We start from the raw sequence: 22,779 nt of genomic DNA on the forward strand, positions 1-22,779 counted from the left end.
GTTAAATATTGTGTCAGTGTGCTTCCCCTCTTATGAGCAATTATCAGTACATCACCGGTCGTCGGTATCCCCAACAACTGGTATCAGAGCTGATGGTTTGAAGGGTGTGGAGAGAATAGAGAGAAACACTAGTGAGAGAGAGAGAGAGTCTTGTAGGAGAGCTACAAAAAAGAAGAAGAGAGAAAGAAAGAGAAGGGCTGCCACCAGCAGCCCTGCTGCCCTATGTAGCAATGAGAGACGGGAGTTGAATGGATGTGATCTTCCTCCGTGTGTTGTATTCTTTCTCTATATCTAATAATATCTATCTCTCCTGTGGATGTAGGCAATTTACTGAACCACGTTAAATATTGTGTGCTAGTGTGCTTAGCCTCTTTTGAGCAATGATCATGAACACCACCGTTACGCAGGGGAAGCAGAATCCCCAATACTCATTGCATCGCACATACAGAATATCCCCATTCCTTGAGAAGCTATTCAGCTCCAACTTACATGAGTCTTCCATGACCAGTATTTTTGTCCAAGATTTTGCAACACCATATTCTTTCATAATCACCCATACCATACATCTACGTACCTCGAGGTTGTTCTTGGCCTGATAATACATACAGAGGGAGTCTCCAAAAGTGCTCACATCAAAATTTGAATACGTAGAATATTTGTCCCCTAGCAAGAGCTTGAAGAGGTGGTGGGAATGTTCTAAATCGTTCGGTGTCAAAATTGAAAGCACATATTCCCTGATTGGCACCTGTTCTTCGTAAAAGCCAATGAATAGATTCATTAACAAAAAAAAAAACACTTCTACTTCTATTTTCCCGCACTACACCGATGACTAAAGTATAATATAAAAACATTTAAAAAATATATAAAAAATCTAACAATTTATGGTATAGTAACCTCTATTAATTTTTTTAAAATTTTTCTCAAAAAATTTAAGAGATTTATCATTAATAGATCATGTGGATTACTATTAGAGACTGAATAATTAAACGATTTATGGTTTGCAACAATCAAGTCTTAAAACAAACATTTAAAACTAAAATAAATATATAAATTTTAGGTAATCTTAACATCAATCCTGAACAATCCTAATTCTGTAGATTCTTAAAACTCTTAAAAATTTTTTAGATTTATCATTTTCACGACACATTATGTGTTCAAAAAACCCCACATGCCCTTCTCGTCATTAACTAGTGAAATTAAGATTCATGAAATTGCCTGTAATTTGAGGGGCTCATAAACAATAAAAAAATGATTGATGGGCCTGAGAATTGGGTTAGCTAGTGGTAGCAAATGAGTGGATATGAGTAGTTGAGTTTACGATGAAAATTTGTCAGGAAAATATTTTATCCATTACTGGCGAAATCAAGAAATTCTACTTGATATGGTTTTTCAGCAGATTCTTGCAGTGGAGCTTCTATGTCTTGGCTTTTTTTTTTTTTTTTTTTACTCTTTTTGGTTCCCTCTTTTCCTGACTTTCTGATCCTGTCTATTGTTTCTCTCTTTGCTGGTTGTGTAGCCTTAATTAGCTCTGTCATGATATAGCTCCAGTTGTCTTCAGGTTTCTCCTTGCTTCATCTATCATTTATTGTCTACTTATCGAAATAACCTCATTGGTTTCCATTAATCTTAAACTAAACATGGTCTAATCCTTGACTCCCACCATTTTTTCCCTCAAAAGTATGGTTAAGCAGAAGCAAACATAGAGAAACCAGAGAATTCATTCTAGCCACTGGAATCCTAAATAAGTTAAAACTTAATTTCTTTGTTTTCCTTATTATCTTTATCTATTGTTATTAGAAATTGCATGAACACCAATAGTTAAAAGGATGAATCAACTCTTAGAAATCATAAAAGAACATAAAGGAGGTAGGATGGGTAGTTGGTCAGATCTCGTATATATGGATATATAGTACATGGATGATAGTTGGAGTCGACAACGCTCCTAATACTCTTTCATCTAAGATCCCTGAGAAAAGGATAAAGTTGGCCCTTGCTAACCTCTTGCATTTAACATGAATTACTGCCTTTTCTTCTTCGGTTGCCAGGAAAAAAAAGGATTAATCTGTCAGCAACTCAGAATGCAAGATGATGGTCTATCGTATCAAGTTATTTTATAGCTGAACAACGTAATTAAATTCACAACCAGAGCAACCATGAGTAGCAAAGAGAGCAATAAGCTACAATGGCTTTGATGAAATAACTTCAAACTGAAAAACATGATTATAGTCTGGAAATCAACAAATAATTTGATTTAAAACTAAGGAAAAAAACTAGAAGCAACAGCAGTGATGCCTAGCACCTTTTCTTTTTGAACTAGCGTGCAATCCTACTTGATGTATCACAGGCTAAGTTTCAGTGGATCGATTGTCTTCATCTCTCATTCGACAGTTTCCGATCCCTCCTGCCATGATATCTTTAATAGAGGCGAAGGTCGGAGAATGAGATATTGCATAAAGAAAAGATATAATCTCAGCATCTTCCACCCTTTCATAACATTTTCTCTCAGCATCATAAAACCACAGGTAGTAGTCAGCCAAGAACAGAATATTCCTATTTTCAAAGAACTTGATCACCTTGAAATCCCTTGGTTCCCAGAAAGGCACACGGTGCTCTATAACCAGCATTTCAGCCCAAGAATCCTCAACACCATAATCTTTCATTACCCATAGATTAATACAATCATCACAAGGCAAGTAACTGAAATAAGAACAGTAGAGGGAGTTCCCAAGAACCCCAAGATCTGCATATTGATAACAATGACCATAGTCGGCATCTATTGGAGGAACCGGCAGTAAGAATGTTCTGAATTGCTCACTCTCAAAATTGAAAGAGTATATAATATTTGTACGGTCATAATCGTCGTCGATATCGATAATCCAATGGAAAGATCCATTAACAAATGCATTGAAAGATCTCCAACAATATTTACGCCAATCGTTATACTGCGGAACGATCCCAATGCTTCTCCAAGTATCAGTTCCAAGGCCTCTTGGTGTTGCTTTATCATTAAATATAATAGTCTCAGCTCTAAACGTATATGTCTCAGCATGCAAAATACTGTCTTCCCTCGTTGAGAAAATTCTGATAGCCTTAAATTGACCTGTGCTCGAACTAAATCCAAGTCCACACATATTCGTTTTACAGTACTTATCATATTCAAGTTGCGGCAGATGCACAAACTCACCTGTAATAGGGTTTGATGCGCACAAAATACGATCAAAATTGAATCGTGTCAAGCATAAACAAACCAAGCCGTTGCATGAATTGACAAAGTCGACGTTGAGATCAGGCTCCAACGCCCAAGTTCTTGCCAGATTAAAGTGGCTAAGCTCTCCAAATTCAAGCCAGTAAATATTTCTTTCGAAATATGATCCTATGAATTTAGTTCCCAAACAAAGAATGAGGTTATTATTCGCACTTCCATGTTGATGGAGTAGGGCAAAACTAGGGTTTGTAAGAATATGTTTCCATGACTTGCAAACGTCCCTGCAACTTTTAAGAGTAGAGATGGGGGCTTTGGAGAAGATTGTTTCAAGGATATGATTCGGCAGATTTGATATATAGCAGGACATTGTTTTCAGATGCTGCTGGTTGAAAGAAATACTTTGAATAGTGAAAAGGCAGCCGCTATGTGGTGAAAAACTTAGGTAGGAAGAAGGTCATTAGGCAGCTTATAGCTATAGGAAAAAAACCTGGCTGCCCGATTTATACTAGTACAATACCTAAATCCTTATAGGAAAAGAATCGTTACATGCAAGGAGAATAAAATTCAGTTAGCATTAGAATTTTTAAATTAAATAACCAAAATAAGATTAAAAAAAATAGAGATAATTACAAAAACCATCCAAGGGCCTAGGGTTTGCTGCAAAGTGAAAGTAGCGAGATTCTCCTTGACACTGATCAAGCCAAGGGATATACTTCTCTCTACACAATGAAATATTGTTAATGTATCGATTAATACTGAAAAACAGTGGGTTTTACATAACAAAATAATTACATGGAATAAACGAAAGAGATTTTGTAATCCAAGGGCTAATTCTTTTTCTGATCTGCTTTGGACGGCTGGATGCCTCCTAAAGTGGATGTCTTCCTTTGGTAAATGCTTCTAGGTAGTCTCAGCACAATAGGGTTCCTTCCATATAGGCACATTATTCACCACAATGTGCACTTTGTCCATTTTTTGTATCTGAAATTGAATCAATTTCTCATTTGCTCCTTCATTGTTATGAAACCTGGAGGTTTTGAACCAGTTTCATGGGATGGCTTGGTTACCAGGGTTGTACGCCGAATTCAGTTGACACTCTCTTGCAGGAATGGTATAGTATGGTGAGTGGAAAGTTTCACCGGAGAGCTATTTTCATACTGAATGTTTGGATTTTTTGGAGTATTTAGATCGATAGCCCGAAACAAACTTTTATTCGAGGAGCAAGCTATAGATTGATCTTGCAATTACAATTTTACTTTCTACCATCTTGCTCGATGGATTAAGGGGAGTACTCTCAATTTTACTTATACAAGAAATGACTTGATGAGATGTTCTAATAAGAGCAGGTCCGAGTCAAATAACAATGACTCAAAACACTTCTTTTTACACTAGCAGGAAAAGGAGGGAAACAAATGCTAAATTTAAAGTAAGTAAACTTAAACTCATAAATACATATAGAATTATGTGAAAAGCTATATTTGATGAAAGTTATAAGTATGGCTTCGAGAGAGGTCTTTCATATCTTTCAAGATCCACCCAACAATATAGGATAAGAAAGCTAATAATTTTTTTTTCTTTGTATCTTTGATTAATTTGTTGTTTTCTCTTATAAACCAATAAAACTTTCTAATATATATAATATATATAGAATCAGATTGATCATCCAAGTAAAATAAGTATTCTTCTAATTCAAACAAATACTAAAATTGAAGATCAAGAAAGATTAAATTAATTAGAAAAAAGCTCAATCAAATTAATGATTGAAAAGCAATTTTTATATTCGGTGATGAAAGCTTTAAGAACGAAAAAAAAAAAAATCAAGAACTCCAAGCTATTATTAAAAGCTTAATGATATTCAATTGGCTTATCATGGACAGTTCGGTGGCTGATTCGAATGTGTGCTTTTGATTTGAAACTGAGAAATTTATATCACTCTCGTTGCCACCAGATTTTCAAAATTCTAAATCAAAGGTAGATGTAGGGTTATTTGAAGACTCCATTTATTTTTGTAGTTGTGATCATAGTTTAAATCCGAAATCTGCCAAGGTATGGCTGATGAAGAAGTATGGCGTTGAGGGATCTTGGACTGAGATTCTTGTTATGGATTTCAATATTAGATACTGCTATTCAAGGGATGTTCAAGTGATAGATTTTTTGGAGAACAGGAACGTTCTATTAGAAGATGGAAAATTTATAACATTATTTTTGCACAATCGAAAGGAAAGGTCTCGTAAAGAAGGATAAAGGGAGGACATAATTTTTACAACTCTACCTCTGTTAACAAACCAGGCTTTGCTTCCCTTGAAGATGTGGTGGGAGATAGCTCAAAAGTTTTGAAGGGTTTTAAATGGGATCGTCGAAAACCCTGAAGGGAAGAATTGTCTGTGTTTAATTTGCTGACAGTTTGAAGGACTTTTGTTTGTGTTTAGTTGTTGTTTTTCTTTAATTTATGTATCATACATAGTAATTTTGCTACAAACATCTGACAGTTGTTCTTTTATCATATGTTTCATGTTATTTCTTTTCAGCTGCAATATGATCTCTACACTATATTCAAATCAGTAAATGGGATCTTGTTTTCTTGCTGATATACTGCTTCCAATGCTTCTGCTAGTGCAATAGCTAGGCTCCAATGGACTCTGTGATTCTGATTGATTTATGTTGTTAATTACTAGTACTAGTGTTAAAACATCTTCTATAATCACATGGATTGTTCAGATCATTTTCTCTTCCAATTTGACTCAACAGTTCTTCTGTTGATTACCATTGTTTCTATTGATTATACCATCATGTTTCTTTGCTAGTTGTCTTGGTAGAAAATGATAATAATTGATGGGGTTTTTTAGACCTCCAATGTTCAAACAAAATGATAATAATTGGTCTTAATTCTGTCAAATGACATAAGAATATGTAAATGGCATGGAATTCAGAATTAATTGATGGGATTTCAAAGGGATAAAGCTCTTGAAAAGGCAATGACATTCTATTATTGCCTTTGAAGCTTTATCATGATGAGGCTTATCCTCTGCAGTTGTCCTACAGAAGTTGTTTTGTACACATTGCATTGCCTGTTTATGCAGCTAAACTTGCTTTCACTACTAGTTGAGAAGATTCCATTCATGAAGGAAATGCTCACATTTGCATGTCTTGATTGAATTACATTTATTGATAAAATTCAACTCGCATTCCCACAAGGAAATCATAATTTCTTGTTTATTTCTCAACAATAAGAAAAAATGCAACTAACATGGCCAACAACAGACAACCTACTTCTGAACGCAATGAAATCACAAACACTGCATGCTCTCAATTTCCTTAACATATGAAAATCCACTTAGTTGTGTCCTCATGACCCACCATTCGCACCCCTACTAGATATTTCCTTACCACAACCCACATTCTCTCTAACAAAGATCCTCGGGATGGAGAAGAAAGGATCACAAAGAGATGGGACCTTGTTGCAGCATCCGCTTCTCCTTGTACTTGCTTTAGCTATAGGTTTTGTTATAATGGATCCGTTTAAAATGGGACCTTTGGGACACCATGATTTCAAGCCTGTCAAGCATGACCTTGCACCTTACAAGCAAGTCATGGAAAACTGGCCTAGAGACAATAAAAGCAGATTAGGGTCCGGGAATTTGGAGTTTGTCGATGAAGTTTTCGGCCCTGAATCGTTGGAGTTCGACAGCCTGGGGCGAGGCCCTTATGCTGGGTTGGCTGATGGACGTGTTGTGAGATGGATGGGAGAGGATGTTGGATGGGAAACATTTGCTCTTGTTTCCACAAACTGGTGAGTTCTATTAATGACATCATGAAAACACACAATATTTTCATTTGGTTGAAAATTAACCCACTATATATCTCAACAAGTCAAGAGGATCATCAAGTTCATCTAAGCAATGGAAGCATGAAAAAATTTGTGCTAATTATTTTTTGAATTGGCTTTGAAACATGCTAATTATTCTTTGAATTGGCTTTGAAAGGTCAGAGAAACTTTGTGCTAGGGGAGTTGACTCAACCACATCTAAGCAATGGAAGCATGAGAAACCGTGTGGTCGTCCATTAGGTCTGAGGTTCCACAAAGAGAGTGGAAATTTGTACATTGCTGATGCTTATTATGGCCTTCTGGTTGCTGGACCTGAAGGAGGACTTGCTACTCCTTTGGCCACTCATGTGAGAGGGGAACCAATACTCTTTGCAAATGACCTTGACATTCACAAGAATGGATCCATCTTCTTTACTGACACCAGCAAAAGATACGACAGAGTGTAAGAGTACACAAAAACAAGCTGTTTTTACAAGATTTGGCTAATTTTGTTAAGTTTTGGAGATTTTAATAGGAATTTATTTTGCAGGGACCATTTCTTCATATTGTTGGAAGGAGAATCCACTGGTAGGCTTCTCAGATATGACCCTCCTACCAAAACGACTCACATTGTATTGGATGGCTTAGCATTTCCAAATGGAGTTCAGCTATCTAAGGATCAAACTTTCCTGGTCTTCACTGAGACCACCAATTGCAGGTAATGTGTATAGATATCTCTGTAATTCCACAAAAGTTTCACAGAATTCTGACATAACGGTGGTGTTGTAAGATCCAAAATTAGTACTCTATTCAAATACTGGACTATGAACATCATGAACATTAACGCTTTGTAGGTTACAAAGTAATAATAAGCTTGATCATTTTGTTATGGTAATGCCACAGAATAATGAAATACTGGCTAGAAGGACCGAAAACCGGAAAGGTGGAACTTGTTGCGAACTTGCCTGGCTTTCCAGACAATGTAAGATTGAATGAAAAAGGCCAATTCTGGGTTGCAATAGATTGTTGCAGGACAGCAGCACAAGAGGTTCTTACACACAATCCATGGGTGAAGAGTGTCTATTTCCGGTTACCAATCCGTATGAGGTACTTAGCGTGGCTGATGGGCATGAAGATGTACACAGTTGTTTCCCTCTTCAATGAGAACGGAGAAATCTTGGAAGTTCTTGAGGATCCGAAGGGTGTGGTAATGAAGCTAGTGAGTGAAGTTAGAGAAGTAGAAGGGAAGCTATGGATTGGAACTGTAGCTCATAACCATATTGCTACCCTTCCTTATCCCTAGCATCAAGACCATCCTCGATGGTTATTTTGTTGTGTACTAAATGACTAAATGTTGCCTTTAATTTGGAATTTCCTTCATTTAGCAATGGTTAAACAACTTGCAGGCTTCTCTGTCACTTTCAAGCTCTCTTCCCCCCGAGTTTTTTTTTTCCTTGAGATCTTCATCCCCTTGTGATCAATAAGATGTTTTGACAAATAAATCCTGAATTTTGTAGCTTAATAGTCAAGAAAAATGCAGTAACTAGAAGAATCTTGAAGTTGTGAATTTAAGGCTGTGGTATAGTAACAAAGGTGATCAAACACACAAGCATCCATATCACACAAGAAGTAGAGAACAAGGGTACACCCGAGGACAAAGCTTAGAATTTTGAATCAACAAATCGCCATCAAAGGCCCATGATTGCATCAAGGTTCTACATAAACTATAACATATTAAATGCTTAAGCTATAAACTCAATCTTCAAGGAAACTAGAATATAGAACCCGCCTAAATGAGGTATGAATGTAATGTATCTAGAAGACTGGAGACAAAAGGTAAATGTCCTATGTGACAACAGATTGTAACTAGGATGTAAACAACAGTAGACAGAACATTCTGTAGCTGGTCTGATGATCATGCTATTCTCAGTCCTTTGATGAAGAGGAATTATCCTCAGATGAATTATCTTTCTGGCTTGAAGAAGCCATTGATACTCTCATTTGCAAATCCCCACCTTGCTGCTGCTGCTGCTGCTGAAGTTGTTGCTGTTGAAGCTGATGCAGCTGGAACTGCTGCTGCTGCTGCTTCTGAGAATGAATTTGGAGTTGTTGAAACTGTTGTGCAGCTAAGAAAGTATGCATTGCTTGATTATTGGGATATAATTGCTGGCCTCCTCCAAAAGATGCATAGTTTGGCACTTGACCAGTCAGTACCTTCAGATGCTGAATTTCTTCTTTCAGTGCATCATTCAAGGCTATTGCAAAACAAATAACATCATTAAGACGAGTAACAAAAGAAGGTGGTAATCCAAATAATTTCAGAATTAATATGCAAAACCACACAGAAACAGGGACGCTGTGCAAATTTTATTGACTACCTCCTCCTATTTAATAGTATTAACAAAGTCATCTCAAGTTCCAGATGCGTGATACAAAAAAGAAAAAGAAAAAAAGAGATTATTCACAACCCTGGATGAGAATAAAAACTACCGCCTTCCAAGGTAAGTTATAAACCTCAAAGCATAGGGTGAGTTAGCAATAATTTTTTAGAGTTCATGAGAAATCATTCACAAAATAAATAGCATGCACGAGAATTTGGAAGTGGCAGAGCTACTTGAACACCAACTTTATAAACAACAATCACTTCTGCAATAAACATCCATCAGCAAGGCCCAAAAAAATCTATATAACTCAATGCATAGCATCCTTGACACCTTTTACATGCCACTCAATCTACCCAGGCTATATCTTATATCATCTTAGAAACTTCAAAATTTATTTCCTCATGTGGTAGACATTTCTTATCGTTATCCATAACTACCACCATATCAGAACATTATTGCATCCCAAGCAAAGTACACCATCAGTTGAATGCTAACAAGTGCGCATTCATTTCCGACTCATAAATAAATAATACCCAAAACTCGACTTTAAGACGACTGAAGTATGCATATTTTGGAGAATTTCCGAACTGAAAAGGAACATAAGTAACACCTATTATCTTACTAATTAAGAAAAGTCAGCTCAATTCCTAGCCCTAGGCCCTTATCAAGGAATGAAATAAATAACTCCCAACTATGGTTTTAATGCATGCTCCAGGCTAATATCAACAAATAATCAAAGTAATACCAATATAATCAACCATACAGAGAACCACAGATGATCCCATATTTAGCTCAACAAAAACAACCACAAAATCCTCTAGCACTGAAATGTGTTATAAATGACAAGTAATCAGCATGCCTGGCCACTAGACAGAGGAGTATATTAATTTTTCTTCACTGATCAACTGACGTAAGAGGGAGAAAGAGAGGTTTAGCGCATGCAGATACCATATTGAACAATATTTCTAAGCAAAATCTAGATCACGCACAGCTCAGAAAATGGACAAGCCTCTGTGTGTGTGTGTCAACTGACATAGGAGGAGAAGTTCAGTGCATGCAGATGCTATATTGACCAATAGGTCTAAGCAAAATCTAGATGGAGCACAGCTGCCATGTTGAACAATAGTTCTAAGCAAAATCAAGATTGCACACAGCTCGGAAAATAGACAAGTCTCTGTATGTGTGATTGCGCACAGCTGCCATATTGAAACAATAGTTCTAAGCAAATCTAGATTGCTCACAGCACAGAAAATAGACAAGCCTGTGCATGGCAATATGCATGTCATAGACTGATGAAGCATACACAACTAATGCCAAATATCGAGCCCATGCATACGCTGACATAAGTGGATATCACTATTAGATGACATGGGCAAGAAAAGATAAAACAGGGCAATATTGTAGTTTGCACTCGTACACTTTTTATGCATCAATGGGTTTTGATATGCCTCTTCATAAAAATCATAATGAAATAACAAATATTGATGAAAAATGGAACAAAAAAAGCAACTGAAGTTGTCTGATTGTATTTAGAAAGTTCAGCCAAGACCCTTACCATCTTGCAAGTGGACCTGTTGCTCCATCGTTTGCAAACGCAGTTTCAGTTCACTATTTTCAGCAGTCAGGCTGTTTGTATCCCTCTGTCACAACATAACCAAAGCAAGATAGATCTACTATCAATACAACATACATTAATGTGTTCTGGATAGCAACATTACTAATTTGAATAACATACAGAAAACATGAAAGGTAGGCTACAACTTCCATGGTACGATCAAGTCAAACCAGATACAGTTCACAAATAAAAAAGCACTTTGAGCTTTTGCGACTTACCTGAAGAAGAGTCAATTGAGCAGACAACGACGTTGCTTCTGTTTGCAGTGTCTGCATTTTCCTTTCAAGTTCAGCTATGTAGCGCATCTTCCTTTCCTTGGACCTTGCAGCAGATTGCCTGTTAGCCCAAATCCTAAGATTGAACAGAAAAGAACACGTCAGATGTCAATCCAAAATACATAAGAAGATTGCATGTCTATTTTCTCCCCCCAGGAGAGAAGGGTATAAAATAAGAAGGATGTGAGTGGAGAGAGATGTGGACTTTGCAGCAGAGGAATTCAAGTCCATAGTTTTTATACAACCAGTAAACTTTATTTAACAGCCTAACACAGATTCTGTACCATCTGTATAACTAACTATTCCTAAAACAACTCCCTCATAAGCCGAGCATCACTACAACAAGTACCTTATGAAAAGTGAAAACTATTAAATTCAGCACTTAATAAGACTGTTGTTAGGGAGCCAATAACTAACTCAAAGACGCCCAAAACAAACAAAATGTTTCAAAAACATTCAATTTCTTAGAACAGGCACAACCTTTTAATTTTCATGCAAAACTTCCCAACCAAACACGATATTACTAAATGAAATTAGCATCGAAAGCAATCTCATAATATAACAAATCACACCTTAACAATAGAAAAATTAAAAGAATGTTAGACAGGATACCTTTTTGCACGCTTTGGATCTATAAGTGCAAGTTCAGCAAGCTTTGCCGCAGATATGGACTTCTTGTCAGCGTGAGATGCCTCCTCAGAACCTGACATGAGCATCTCTGGCTTGAGAGTTGTTGAGCCATCCATTGAGAGGCTATGTTGATGCCTAACTTTAGGCCTTTCGCTAGGACCAGCACCCAAATCCATTGTTGCAGGAAGTGGTGCCAGTGGCTGTGCTGGCACTGGTGGAGCCGATGACTCCCCAACTTGAAAAGCAGATGTGGCCGAGGATGAACTGAACTTATCCATATCCAGGTACATTGACAAATAATCTTCCTCAGTTTCATCAGAGAAAGTTGTCCCATCTGTACCACCACCCACAACACCAAGATCACTGTCAAAGCTAATATCATCAGGGAGAGTGAGAATCTCTGAATGGGCACGACGGTGGCCCAAATTCTTAGGTGGGTTATCAGACATTCGGCTGATATCATGACTAAATCGATTAGAATCCAATCCATGACCGAAATGACTAGGGTCTGAACTACTGCCAGGAGCCTTTGGAGGAAATGTAGAAGGCGATTGCTCAGGTTTTACGCTATAAGAGCTCCCAGAGGGTGAAAAACAAGAATACCTCCCAGAAGGTGGTGGTAAACCACTACTATGGTTGCCAGGAGATTTATCCTTATCCATCCAGACAAATCACGAAAACCCCAAAACCCTATTCAAATTTTAAAACAGCTAGTTCAATAACTCAAGAAGGCAAAAACAAACAGTCCAAAAAATGAAGATTTTGCACACAACAAAGAGTGAAATACCAAAAAGTCTTGATTTTGAAGCTACACAACATTCAAACACCTAAGAGAAGCAGAAAAAAAAAAACCCCTCAGAAACACCCAAATTACACGTCAAAACAATAGATTATCCACTCTAATTCCAACAAAACACTAAAAACTAAAGACACAAACTCAACAAACCTAATAAAGTATCAGAATTGATACATAGCTTCAAACTTTATGCATAACAACAAAAAAACCAAGAAAAATGAGAGAGATCTGATTACACAAAACACAGAGAAATTACGAAAAACAGGAAGGGATTATTAACAAGCAAGGAAAAGTAAGCAAACCCAAGAAATCAGGCAGCTGAAAGCTCCTTGGGATTGGTGAGAAAGAATTTACCAGGGAAATCAGAGAATCTCCTAGGAAAATAATTCAGACATAAATTCTCTCTCAGAGAGATTTTGGGGTCTTTTAGATCTTCTAATTCTAATTTTAAAAACAAAAACCCAAAAGTGTAAAAAAGTTTAAAAAACCAGAAAGAGAATCATATTCAAGACATTTCACATGGTCACACTTTACCTTTTTTCTATATGTATACACATATACTATATCTACACAATACACCAAACATGTATTTATACACACATAGATGTATGTATGTATTTTTGTATTAAAAAAAAGGGTAGGTTTTTGGAGGGTGTAAATGCATTTGTATTACCATGTATGGGGATTGATAATTACATAGCTTTTTACCCTTTGTGAATTTCCAAATTTGGATTTCTAGTTTTTATTGCTTGGACAAGATTTCCCCACTGTTTTGTAAAAAAGATAGGGGTGAGGGAGGAGTATAGATGGTAATTTATCTTGAAATTAATGGATATTAATCTAATTTTATCTGAAATTGTGGTTTCAATATATATATATATAATTTATAGTTTGTGCATTAAACTATTTTTCCTTTCTTATCATCTCATCTAGAATTTTTAATATGACCAAATTTGATAGGTTCTAAGTATTTCAATTTCTCTTGTTATTGTTATTCATAGGTGCTACCATATCTCATTAAATTAAAAACAAACTATTATCCTTTTAAAAAAAAACTCAATCAATGAGTATTTATTATCATCCCTATAAAGAGAGAGTGGATTGGGCAAGGTTTGGACAAATTATTAAAATGTAAAATAGGAGGTGAAGGGGAAGTTAGGTGAGAATAGGGATGAAGTGAGATTTAGATTGATATTTACTTTTGAGGGATGAGATTTTGGTTTGATTATGTGAGATATGTAGAACCTATGAATAAAAGGAAAGAAATTAAAAGACTTAAGAACCAACCAAGTTTGCTTATATTTAAAATTCTAGATGAAAGGATAAGAAAGGTTATATATACACACACACATGCACATTTTATAAATTATTTAGTTTAATTAGGCTTAATTTTTTAACTATAAAATAACTATATTAAAATTTTATTTTCTTCACTAAATATTGTAATTTGTAATTGATTAATTTGTAAATGAGAAAATTTTAAGATGACAATCTAGTCATGAAAGAACTTATCAATTCTATAGATATAAAGATTTTATGAATCTATGAAAAAAAAATTAGATGTATTTATGTATACCTTTAATATCGATAATCAAGATAGTGAATTTATTAAGATAGTTAGATAATCATATTTTTTAAAACATATTTAAAAAAGTTTAATAAATACATCAATCATCATTTAAATGATCTTTAATAATTTATTTCAAAGAGTTTATTATCATATTATAAATATTTTCTTATGTCATGAGAAAGATGAATTTCAAGTTATTGAAATTGATGATTAAGCAAAAATAAAATTGGAGTTGCTGGCAAGATAGCATGGGGTCAAACCGTGGTTGCTACCGTGGCAGCAAGCCATAAATGGGCCTACCACCTTGCTATTAGCCCGCATTGAGTTTGTAGCTTGGCAGCAGGCCTAAATCGAGCTTGGCTCCTTGTCCAAGCTCGGTTTTCTTCCCTTTCCTTTCTTTTCTTTTCTTTTCATCTTTTTTTTCTTATCAAGCATTGACACACACCTCAAGAATATTTCTATTCTTAAAAATACATTACCCTTTCTTGCCAATAAATAATCTCTTACTAGCTTTTTAGGCTAACATTTCCACCAATAGTCATCATTATGGTTTGTTTTACCATATCTAAAACACCAAAAGTTTAAAACTATATCTAGAACTTGAACCATGACTTGTGGTTTTTTTAGTTGTTGATTCAGGTTGAACGAATGGTGTTTGTTCATTGGTGTGCGCCTCATTGTTAATCTGGTAAAACTAAAAGCTATATTTGTTAGTTACCCCCAACAACTTGTTATTTCTCTATAATCAAAGCCCTCTAATATCTTCTAAAACTATGTACAAAGACTGCAAACACAATACATCTTGGATGGACTATCATAATCCATTTAAATATATGGAAACCAACTATTTTTATGTTTTTTACATATCATTCATGGCTACTAGTTGGTAGAAATCATTAGTGTATTTATCAAAAGTTCACCCACCTTATCTCAATGTATGGATTCATTGATACAAAGTTTGAATCTACCATAATGAAAGAAAGTGCTCCTTCATCTTCTTACCATAATTAATCTTTTATTTGTCTTATCTCTCACAATACCTTTTTATTTTATTTTATTTTATTTTGGTGAAAGAAGTTCACCCCTTTAATCTAATGGCAATGAGCTTCACTCTTATTTGCTCTGAAACTTCCATGTATATAAAAATCCTCTCAACTTCATTTAACCAATCGATAAACTTTTTCGCTTATAAAGTTCCTGCAAAATCAAGAAGTTTAATTCAAAACCCAAAATCTCTATAATGTTATGCATGATCAAAAGGCTACCTTCTCTGAAACGAGATTTCAGTATTGGTCAGGGACCTACAATTACTATGCTTTTATTCTCGTTGGGTCTTTTTTACCAACCGCCAAGTAAGCTCTATAATATGACTGTGTGTATCTTCAATCACCATCTTTTTAACGTTTTTCTCTCAAGAGGTAACCTCTTCATCCCCTCCTTCATGAACACATTTTATTTTGTGATCTTTTCCAACTATGATTATTTTACAGTACACAACAAGCAAACAGTAATTAAAAACCATTAGGCTCTGATACCAACTGACACAAAGCTCTAATATCAACTGATGTAGATGAAAACAACGCAAGAAAAAAATGATAACAAACAACACAAAATTCCACCTAGCATGGTCATCACATCAAAAACCTTAATTCAAAATTTTATTTCTCAATTATTCACCACATCAAGTAGCCTCATCTTTAAAAGGTTCACAACTCCTTTAATAAGCTTAAAAAACAACATAAACAAACTTGGAAACCCAACAATAAAAGAAAAAAATAAAAGTCCAAAAAAATTAGAAAAAATAAAATTATTAAGCATAATATTTAATTTTATAAACTTAATAAAAAATAAATATAAATATTTTTTCCTAAAAATCATCCTAGTAACAAAAAAAAATCACTTATCATCAAATAAAAAAGAAAAAAAAAACATTTCTCCATTTGTATGACACGGCTAGTGATATATTATGTTATACACATGGTACATACCATCTATTACATCATTACATTAAACGCTTATCTCCATTTGTATGGATTTTATTTTACAACACACACACACACGTATAATCTTAATTGACATAAAGGACCAATAAACTGAGAATTGAGAAAGATAGAAAATATATTATTTTATATTGTTATATTCCATTATTAATACATTTCATGTACCCTTGTTATTCCCTTTTTTCTATCACAAAGCAATCTTCAACAATGCTAAAGTACTCTCAAAGACAAGAATAAAATAAAATGGAGAAAATTTATTATAACCCATACCACACAAACCCAACATCCTCAGGAAAAATTGAAAACAATAATCATGCAGGTGGATGGGAGTTTGTTTAGGATAAGGATAGTCAAATGTTAAGTAGTAGCAGTAATAGTTTTGCCTTGTAAGATAAGTAAATTTATATCAAATCAAATCGAAAACATAAAACTAATTAAAAAATTTTGCAAATTGTAATCAATGGATAAATTAGCATAACATTTGAGCTCATAGTTCTTGAGAGATCACCAGTAATTCCCCTACCAGTTCCTTTCATAAGATCTGGATGCACCCTTACCATCCTATCGTGTTCATAGACCCGAACAGGACACTCTGTAATCCTTTCATGTTGTTATGATTCAGTATTAATCAACTGTTAGAAGATAATCACATTGTTATAAAATCCAGTTCAACTCAGCAAGGCAACCTGGTAATTTACAGACCTCAACCGGATCTAGACTGATTTTTATGTAGAACCAAGTCAAAACTTAATCCGGTCAAAACTAGTTGATTGAACAAATCAATCTATGACCTAGATTTGAGCCTATCAAAACCAAATCAACACTATTATGTATTGAACTGGATTAACCCCGAGCTAGAGCCAAACTGGATGGGGCAAAACTTGCGTTTAGCACCGGACTTGATATGGAGTTTGTTTGACGGGTTCAATAGACAACATTGTTATAATTGGGAGAAATCCTGCAAGTTTGCTTGTTATGCCTGAACTTGGCTTGTTTATGAATGTTCCCATAACGTTGTGGTAATCTATCTAAAGATTTGGTAATTCACTATTCAATACTTGAAAATATTTTAAATTTTCTTGATTTGGCAATTCACCGTTAGGCACTTCAAAAATGAGAAAGCTCTAAAAAAAAAAAAAAGCTGTGCATTAGGATTTCTAACACTTGTTATCTGGGATGGCTTGAAAACATTTTGTTTTGATAATCACTTTTTGAAATCAACGAATTCATAGTCTAAGAAACAGTATGATGGCAGATATAAAAGCAAAGAATGAAAGAAGATAGTTCATTTCCACCAAAGCACTCGTAAATGAGAAATCAGTGGCTCGCACACAACAGGCAATCCAGGAAATGTAGCAAGGTTTTCCCCAAACAACACAACTTTATTATATGTATTAACAAGGGAAGTATTCTTTATTGAGGACCTTCAACCTCGAGGATGATCATCAGAAAATGTAGTCTGGCAGTTGGAGCGGAAACCGACCGACTTCAACTTTAAATGGAGTTCCTTTTGGATCTGCCAATCTTGAGGAAACCAAAAGAAATATGGTTATAAACAAAGAAACAAAGCCGCATAAGTTTGCATTAGAAACTAGTGCATGAAAGATGTGACTGTTGCTGCTAATATCATTGTCGGACTAGGATAAAGCAGTGTTCAAATTTTCTGTTCAAGGATAAAACCACAGTTAGGTTTTGGCAATTACAAGGCTATAAGAATTAGCAAGATTCTGATCAAGCAACCGAATATATCCCTATTTTGGTGAGCATTGCCTACAGCCATAAACAGATTCATTTAATGATAATAGTTCAATCAAATTGGCGTATGAGATTTACGTATCTGTCATGTGAAACTCAAAAATCCCCAAATAGTGACAGAATGCCATAAAACTAAAAGGCAGTTCCATCTTTGTAAGATCATTCCAGACACATCCAGGACTTATAATCCTTGCTCTAAAGATATTGAAGTGATGTAACTAATAGGATATGGAGAATCCATGTGGACTACCTGCCAGGGACAAATGTGAAAGAACCTTCAATAGAGCCAGTAGAAGTTGGCAGAGGTGAACAACTCTCATAAACAAATTCTTTCTCGCCTGGAAACAAGAGTGGGAACTGCAAACATACAAGTTAAGTCTGAGATTCTGCACAATTACCAAACAACAAAAGATATCCTCATAATATGGATTTTTGATGATTATATGCAGCAAAAAGCAACTAATTTTTTTTTTTCCCCCCCCCCCCTTTTAGATGGTGTTCTATAGGCACAAAGAAGTTTCTTCTATTGTGTCATATGATTGTTATTGTGAATTCCTGATTCATGGCATATCATCCTTGGCAATCACTGGCCTAGAAATCCAACTTGCAAATTGGTAGAGTCGGAAAATATCAAGTGGGGCAACAGCAGTTCCTATTTTTTCACTCCCCTTTTTTGGACCAAGAAGTTGCATCAGTCCAGTAAGATCTTCACGCTACCTAAAGCTCAAGTTTGTTGAATCAAGGAAAATAAATTAGCACCATGCCTTCATCTCTTTTTGGGAGTTTGGTTACCCCACAAAGGGTGGAAACCCATATAAAAGTTGCCAATCTAATGGATTCAGTAAGGTCACATGCACTCTCCCCGGTAGCTTTCTTAAATTATTGGGAAACTAAGACATTACATAAGATTCATATCATCTACTTTGTCCCCAGTAGGCACTTTTAGAAGCTCCCAATTGTTGCATCTAGAAGGCCACACAGGTGGACCCTGAGAAGTCTATGAACAAGGTGGGAAAAAAGGGGTGGAAAGATTGGTGAGTGCAGTCCAATTATTTACCCAAGAAAAGAAAATGAAATTCCCACTCAAAGCAAGATAGAAATGAATATTTACCCAAGAAATTTTTAAGCCATACCTTGCCTATCACAGCCTCTGCATTGACATTAGATACAACAGTATCATTAGCACTGATAACCCAGTGCCTCAGGTGCAGTTGGCAAGAGCTGAAGTGCATTCCATTGATGATGCATCCTTCTGGTAGAAGGGACATGCGGATTGAATAAGCAAACACGTATTTTCTAGAAATATCTTCCAGATCAACAGCCTCTGGGACAAAAACAGCAGAAGCACGAACCTGGAAACAATTACTAACACTTTTAGTTGATACATGACTATTTATTTAAAAAGAACAAAAATAAAAATATGTACATATTTAGTATCAAAGAAAGTAATGTTTACTCATCTTTCTAGCAAAAGTAAAAATGAGAGTCATAATTCCAGCAGGGGAACCGTGGATACAAATAAAAATTGCAGTAGCAGCACTTTAACAAAGACAAGAATGCATAACATTACATTTCTACTGAGTATTCCCAAAAGATTTCAATAATATTGACATCATCCTCTGCTTTACTCATGAAATTTGGACACTTCAGAGACTATATGTTCCCTCCAACACTTTACTAGGAAAGTGTTGCAAGTTATAAGTTGATACCATATCAAAATAACACTGCAGGTGTGATTCAGCAGATATTGTGTTGATTTTCTAAAAAATTATATCAGCGGTATTGGTTAAGAGTTATAGGCATGCACTGAATTAAACATATAGCCTCAGGTAGTGCAACACAAACAGCTGTTACATACCACTCTGAAGAAATGGAACATATGAAATTTAGCATTTTTTTTTTTTATTTGACTCGCATGTAATTTGTGCAGAACCAGGAAAAAGCTAATCCCCCTTCCAAGTGAATCCTAGGTGCCAGAGGGCCATTAACCCTCGACATGGACCGGAGACAGATAGCTTCCACCCCCCACCCAAGAATTGATGAAATTCCTTAATTGCAAAATTTCAACCCAGGTCTATGTTATCCTGCTCAGTTCTCCAAGAAGTTATTAAATTCTACATTCCAAGTTAACTTGACAACTGCGTATCGCGTACAAACCTTGCTACATGGAAAGCAAAAAATAAAATCCTATCCAAAGACTGAAGAGGAGGAAAAAGGAAAACAAAAAAAAAAAGCCCTGATATAAAACTACACGAGCAAGCCCATTTACAATTGCTTACCTTTACACCACAGGTTACAGCAGTTGAACAGAGAGGAGATTCTTCTGGAAACTGAGAGATGCTTTTAATATTTCCTTTGTCGAGAAGTTTGATCATGCCATTGTGCAAGCGACGGCCATGTTCTTCTAACCATAACAACATAGCATCCTGTTGTTGGTCACTGTTGAAATCATGGACTGGACTAATCAATGCCTGAGGTACACACGGCATCATTTCTGCATCTGTTGGAAAATTGTGGGTCCCAACATAGAGTTGGCCATCAGAACAGTTCAGGAAGAAAAACTTTCCGATGTATGAGGATGAAGCAGCCACAACAATATACTCGGATGTATTGGGTAAGTTCAGGTGCCGCACTATTTCCCGTGTTTTAGAGATCACCTCATGTAGTGATAATAAGTAGACATTAACCAAGTGATTATAAAAACAGTAGCCACCTATCAGGCCCAATGGACAACCAGCCATGCCACTTGACAGATTTTTGCCTGAGAAATGTTGACCATCATGAAAGCGGTAGAGGAGTCTTGTGGGAAGAGGCAACTTAACTTTCAAAATTCTTTCCAACTTTTGAATCTCACCTTCTGATGCACCCTTTCCTAGGGTCGCCCTAACTTCAGGAAAGTTCGTGGTCAACCAGCTCGTGAGTCTGTCCCAACAACTTTTAACTCGCTTTACAAGGGGCCAAGGATACATACGAAAGGCTTCTCTCCATAACTTATAAGTTGCCTGGAGAAACAGAGTGTGTGTATGTAAGTAAACATGTATGATGCCATCACATGATTCTAATATAAAAGCCAAATCAACAAGGCATTAGTCCAAACTACAACTTAATGCCATCAACTTGAAACCCTTTTTCAGTAATCTCTAACTATGGCCATAGGCAATTACTACCTCTATAATCCTGCGGATCACACCATTCCTGATGACCTCAAATAATTTTCTCCAAGATTTACATGAATAAATATAAATTTCATTAATTCCTTAAAAAAATGAATAATACATACCAAGAAAAAACAATAAAAATATGCGCACAGTGAAAATATTCAGCTTTTGGACTCGATGAAAGTCAAGCTAGGCGCCATCCCACCCAATTCATCATATTTTAAGATTAAACAGTGACCATCATAAGAATAAACCACAAAATACGCTTCCTTCTTGTTTGGATACATGTCCACAAAGAAATCGGCAAGCCACAAAACCAAATTTTCAAGGAGAAGGACATGATTGATTACCGTTCCAAATTGCACATCAAGACAAACAATCTAGTGCAAACAACACTATAAACTACCAAACTTTCTTCATAAAGAGAGAGAAAAAGAAAGCCAGAAACCAAATAAATCAGCAACAAAACATACCAACAAGCTACAAGTCCAAGGGCGAAGCAATTAATTGATTACAATTCCAAGTTAATTCCAAATTACACATTTTGACAAGCAATTCAGTGCAATTAACACTCTATAAAGTTCTAATTAATTTATTACAATTCCAAGTTAATTCCAAATTACACATTTTGACAAGCAATTCAGTACAACCAACACTCTATAAAGTTCTAAACTTCAACAAATTTTCTTCAATGATTGGCTGCAGAAAGTAACTATAAAGCTCCAAACTTTACCAAGAATTCATCATATATAGAAAAACCAACAAGAACCCAGAATGTAAACATGATTGAATTTATCGTAAATTACCTTAAAAGAAGGCAGATGATTTCCATGATGGTCAAGAGGAGCAGAAAGATCAAGATCTTGACGGCAAAATAATGACCAGAGAGATTCCTCTGAAGCTAAATCCTTGAACTTTTTGCTGACACATGATACTTTTACTGTCTCTTTCGGACCAAGTTTTGTTAAGATTATGTTCAGAGCTAGATCTCCCACTGATTCCAGCCCCATGTCTCTGTCTCACTAAATTATGTGAATGTTTCTCTTGCTGATTATGACGTGGTTAGTTTTAGTTTCTTGGTTTTGCTTGTTTGTTGTCGGGGGATAGTAGCGAGAGTGTGTGCTTAGTGGTATTCTAGTACATTCCCGTTCGTAGATGTAAGGGAATGCTAGAGATAATTTTGAAGTAATTAGGGATATTTTATTAATTATTTTTATTTTTATTTTATAAAATAAATAAATATAAATAGAAGAAAAAATTGTGATATAATTTTTATAAATTATAAATATTTTTTTCAAAGTGGATTGAGAGAGTACCTAATAAAATTTTATTAATTATTTTTTCAGTACCATAAAATTTCTTTGTAAATTACAATTATAATGACAATTACATTACAAAATATATTAAAATGCTTAGCTAAAAGTGGTTTTTTTTTTCTCCTTATTTTTTTCTTACCTTTTCAATCGAACCATTTGATGATCACTCTCTAAAAATTTGTTAAAAAAAGATAAAATCAAAATAAAGAGTTTCCACAATGTAAAACAAAACTGCATGACTAATCTAAAATCCATTGGAGAAGTTCTTTT

General features: G+C 35.3%; 4 protein-coding genes across 6 annotated transcripts; 1 reads left to right on the top strand and 3 right to left on the bottom strand.

Annotated features, from left to right (window-relative positions):
• Positions 1-2,345: 2,345 nt before the first annotated feature.
• Positions 2,346-3,131, bottom strand: LOC118032124 (F-box protein At3g07870). The gene has a single exon (XM_035036735.1). It carries the CDS (start codon positions 3,129-3,131, stop codon positions 2,346-2,348), a length of 786 nt encoding a protein of 261 aa, XP_034892626.1.
• Positions 3,132-6,627: 3,496 nt separating this feature from the next.
• On the top strand, positions 6,628-8,529 carry LOC118032059 (protein STRICTOSIDINE SYNTHASE-LIKE 13). The gene is made up of 4 exons (XM_035036638.2): positions 6,628-6,995; positions 7,189-7,473; positions 7,561-7,728; positions 7,914-8,529. The coding sequence occupies exons 1-4, from the start codon at positions 6,628-6,630 to the stop codon at positions 8,311-8,313; spliced, it is 1,221 nt and encodes a 406-aa protein (XP_034892529.1). The 3' UTR covers positions 8,314-8,529.
• A 148-nt stretch (positions 8,530-8,677) lies between these two features.
• LOC118032043 (probable transcription factor PosF21) lies at positions 8,678-13,227 on the bottom strand. Of its 2 annotated transcripts, XM_035036611.2 has the most exons (6): positions 13,065-13,227; positions 12,702-12,741; positions 11,897-12,604; positions 11,228-11,360; positions 10,950-11,034; positions 8,678-9,265 (listed from the first exon to the last, which is right to left on the bottom strand). In XM_035036611.2, the coding sequence occupies exons 3-6, from the start codon at positions 12,574-12,576 to the stop codon at positions 8,937-8,939; spliced, it is 1,227 nt and encodes a 408-aa protein (XP_034892502.1). In that variant the 5' UTR covers positions 12,577-12,604; positions 12,702-12,741; positions 13,065-13,227; the 3' UTR covers positions 8,678-8,936. The 2 variants fall into 2 exon arrangements, with proteins under 2 accessions (XP_034892502.1, XP_034892500.1); XM_035036609.2 differs by lacking the exon at positions 12,702-12,741.
• A 4,324-nt stretch (positions 13,228-17,551) lies between these two features.
• Positions 17,552-22,317, bottom strand: LOC118032040 (F-box protein SKIP16). Of its 2 annotated transcripts, none has more exons than XM_073410281.1 (5): positions 22,000-22,317; positions 20,315-21,037; positions 19,169-19,387; positions 18,286-18,421; positions 17,552-17,804 (listed from the first exon to the last, which is right to left on the bottom strand). In XM_073410281.1, exons 1-5 carry the CDS (start codon positions 22,201-22,203, stop codon positions 17,707-17,709), a joined length of 1,380 nt encoding a protein of 459 aa, XP_073266382.1. In that variant the 5' UTR covers positions 22,204-22,317; the 3' UTR covers positions 17,552-17,706. The 2 variants fall into 2 exon arrangements, with proteins under 2 accessions (XP_073266382.1, XP_034892495.1); XM_035036604.2 differs by having other exon boundaries at positions 18,286-18,392; positions 22,000-22,315.
• Between the last annotated feature and the right edge of the window lie 462 nt (positions 22,318-22,779).

The sequence above is a fragment of the Populus alba genome, chromosome 7, assembly GCF_005239225.2.
Source record: "Populus alba chromosome 7, ASM523922v2, whole genome shotgun sequence".
Classification (NCBI taxonomy): domain Eukaryota; kingdom Viridiplantae; phylum Streptophyta; class Magnoliopsida; order Malpighiales; family Salicaceae; genus Populus; species Populus alba.